Here is a 3,765-nt window from a genome sequence, read left to right on the forward strand (position 1 = left end):
CCACGAACCCATGCATATTCTCTAGGTATTTACTAGTTGTTTATTTCGAAGGAAATATAACGAAAGGTCATCAAACCTTATATATACATCACATACTCCATATACAAAGCTACTCAACTCAATACATTCGAAATTTTCATAGATAGAGATACTCTCTGATTTTTCTTCCCTTCTACAAAATGTTTGTACTTGCGAGCCAAATATCTCCGATGAATACCAGGCAGGCTCTTAGGCTAAGGGTGGTCCGAGCATATCAGATTCCTGAGAGGAATGATCCATCAAAGATTAGATCAAAAGAAATTGTTTTCCATGATGAAGAGGTAAGGAACATTTAACATTAGATAGAGATAAGCAGTCCAGATTATCTATAATAGTTTTTTAAATAGCCTTACATACAGTCTTTTTACATTTACAGTGATGCATATGTTAATCTATGTTATCTATACACCTAGATTAGATATATATTTACAGTCCTATTTTTGTTATTTACAAACACACAGGGTTCCTTCTTGCATGCTCATGTACCCAAGGAGTATGTTGAAAAGTATCTTGACTGTTTTTCAGAAGGTTCAGTGTATGCTATTAAAATTTTTTGTGTGATCACAAACTTTTAGTCATACAAAACCAGCCCACAGAAGTACATGATAAAATTTAACTATCAGACTATGGTTAAGGATTTAAAGCATGTGAAGTTTCCTATGAAAATGTATCGGCTGAAGACCTTTAAAGAGATCAAGTCTATTGAAGGCCTTGATGAGAAACACCTATTTGGTAATCTGTTATCTCATTCAGTCTATCCTTTCCAAATAGTTAATAATTTTACTATTATTATATCATCTAATCCATTGTTTTGTAGATGTTATTGGTCGAGTTATTGAAATACACTGCCCAGAGGAAAAATTAATTAATGGGAAGAACTCCAGGCTGATTGACTTCACTCTTGAAGACCCCGAGTAATACTGAAAATCACTGCCTTTCTATCATTTGTTATTAATGCTGTTTTTCTAATATATTATCAATAAATTTGTAGTGGAATACAACTGATGTGTACTTTGTGGGATGAACACGTAAGCAAGATTGAGGCATTCTACAATTCTACTTCACAAGAACCATTGTTGGTCTTGGTACAGTTCTGTAGGGCAAGGGTGTGTTTAAAAAGTAAGTACTTACTTCTGTAACTATCTTATATTATCAATTACATCTTAAAAAGTCTTCTTAAAACATCTTTATAGCGTAATGTGTACTAATACTATTTTCTAAAAGGTGGTGATGTCAAGATTTGTAGCTCCTATGATGTAACACAGCTGCTTTTCAACCAAGAATCTCCCCCCTTTGAGGAGTTCAGGAAGAGGTTAGTCAATTAACATTATTTCACTACTATCAGTTACATTTATAGTCCATTCTAATCTGTAATTCTTATTTTATGTTTTGTATTACCTATATTTTACAGGACGAGTCATGAACAGACACCAATGCGCAGTATTATATCGCAATCAAGTTTTAAGGAATGTAGCTCATATTCAGTTGCACTATCTGGTGATATGGAAGTGCGTACTATCAGTGAGATCTACAGAGACAAGGAGGTAGTATTTACATAAATTTAAACTTACATCAATGCTTGCATCTTCACATTTGGAAAAACTGTCCTTTCTGAATGTCATGGCTGAACTACTCGGTATACTGGGAACTACAATCTGTAGTCTTTTGCCTGCATTTCATATTTTGGACCAGATAAAGCAAAACAAATTGTGGAATGTGATAAAGTTTTATAGAGCCTAACATTGATTACTTATATAATTTAATAATTTGGTACCACTATTTGTTGTGGCAGTTCTGTTTTTTGGGTTTTGCAAGCATATACTCTCTGATGAACCCAAACCTGCAAAATCAAAAGTGATATTTGTTAGTTTTTGGATTAGATAAAGCAAAACAAGTTGTGGAATGTGATAAAGTCTTATAGAGCCTAATAACATTGTTTACTTATCTAATGTAAGAATTTTAGACCACCATCTGTTGTGGCAGTTCTGTGTTTTGTTTCTTGCTAGCATATACTCTCTAATGAACCCAAACCTGCAAAATCAGAAGTGATATTTGTTAGTTTTTGGATCAGATAAAGCAAAACAAATTGTGGAATGTGATAAAGTCTTATAGAGCCTAATAACATTGGTTACTTATCTAATATAAGAATTTTAGACCACCATCTGTTGTGGCAGTTCTGTGTTTTGTTTTTTGCAAGCATATACTCTCTAATAAACCCAAACCTGCAAAATCAGAACTGATATTTGTTAGTTATATAACGTAATGATGATTAATAATTACTGTTAGCTACAGATTTTCAGAATTATACATTATATTATAGTTGCATCTCTAATTGTATAAAGTTCACTGCAGTTTGGAGATTTCTGGGTTGCAGCTAGGATTGTGTTCATTGATGATCCAGAGTGGTACTATGCTTCATGTCGAACCAAGGGTTGCAACAAAAAGCTTAAGCTAAAAGGGAAATGGCTGTGGTGTAGTACATGTGACAGAAATTGGGGTGATGGGACACTGAGGTACAGAGTTAAGGTTAGAGTTGTGGACTTGGATGGCAATGCGCCTTTTCTTCTATGGGACAGGGAGTGCCTCGATCTAATTGGAATTAGTGCAGATGATTTGAAGGATACCCATACAAAGGTACTAATATAATTTCAACATGTCCTATACTATTAGCTTAGTACTACTAACTTTGTCATCTCATGAAATACATATATATAATTATCCAAATGAAGCATCTACCTAAGTATTCAGTTAATTCTCTTTGGACCACCTATATGAAAAACATTAATATAGTATAGCTTTCATAAGTACTGAATCTCTTTTAACTAATTGAGTTATCTGCAGGGAAGAAAGGGTCTACCTAAGGAGCTTGAAACTCTAATCGGCTTGAATCTGTTATTTCGAATTGCTGTGCGTAAGGAACAGTTCCAAAACTATCTCAATGCTTTCCCTGTTATGAGAATCATCACTGATGAAAAGATTGTTGAGAAGCACGCACCAGAGCTAATCCAAGTTAGGGACAGGGACCTCTCATCAAAGTTGGAGTTGGAGCTTACGGATGAGGACCTATGGGATATAGAGGTATACTGCTGATCCAGAATCATGTTATAAGAATTACTTTATAAACTTAAGTATTTTACATTTACATGTTCACCATTTCTATGTGTAGGATATCGACCCAGCAAATGAAGCTGAAAGCCCTCTCCAAGTTGTTGCACAGAGACTGAACGAAGATAACATTATTGAGAATGGAACCGTGAAGAGATCGCTAATTGATGAGTTTTCAAACACACAAAGCTCGAAGAAAAGCAAGGACAGTGTTGTGAAGATTGAGAAAGAAACAGATTTGTAATGAATTAAATGTCTGACAATGTGCTCTTTTGGTTTTTTGATTTTGTTTTGAATGATGGTTTTTGTTGACAGTATTGTGTTTTGGGAACATCAGCTGGACTAAACTTTTTTGCATAATGTATGGTTTTGTTGGTTTAGTACCAAACATGAGAAACCCTCTAGATTTGTTGTATTCCTATTACCGATTTTTTTTGGCAGGAATTGATGGCAAAACAATAGAAAGATTGCAGAGATCATGGTAAAAGAATTCAAAGGCTTGCAGACATGGTGGGAAAAGGTCAATCAATTGGCAGGCATATTCCTAAAGACCAGACTGATGGCACACAAATCTAGAAGTAGCTGAAATCAGCATTCTCGAGGACCATCCAATGGTTTATG

General features: G+C 34.6%; 1 protein-coding gene across 1 annotated transcript; it reads left to right on the plus strand.

Moving 5' to 3' along the window:
- Positions 1-209: 209 nt before the first annotated feature.
- LOC109178737 lies at positions 210-3,388 on the plus strand. Its single transcript, XM_019328277.1, has 9 exons — positions 210-320; positions 615-771; positions 857-953; positions 1,031-1,158; positions 1,264-1,351; positions 1,451-1,583; positions 2,392-2,673; positions 2,881-3,117; positions 3,206-3,388. Exons 1-9 carry the CDS (start codon positions 210-212, stop codon positions 3,386-3,388), a joined length of 1,416 nt encoding a protein of 471 aa, XP_019183822.1.
- Positions 3,389-3,765: the final 377 nt, after the last annotated feature.

Source organism: Ipomoea nil, unplaced genomic scaffold (genome assembly GCF_001879475.1).
Source record: "Ipomoea nil cultivar Tokyo-kokei standard unplaced genomic scaffold, Asagao_1.1 scaffold0869, whole genome shotgun sequence".
NCBI lineage: Eukaryota > Viridiplantae > Streptophyta > Magnoliopsida > Solanales > Convolvulaceae > Ipomoea > Ipomoea nil.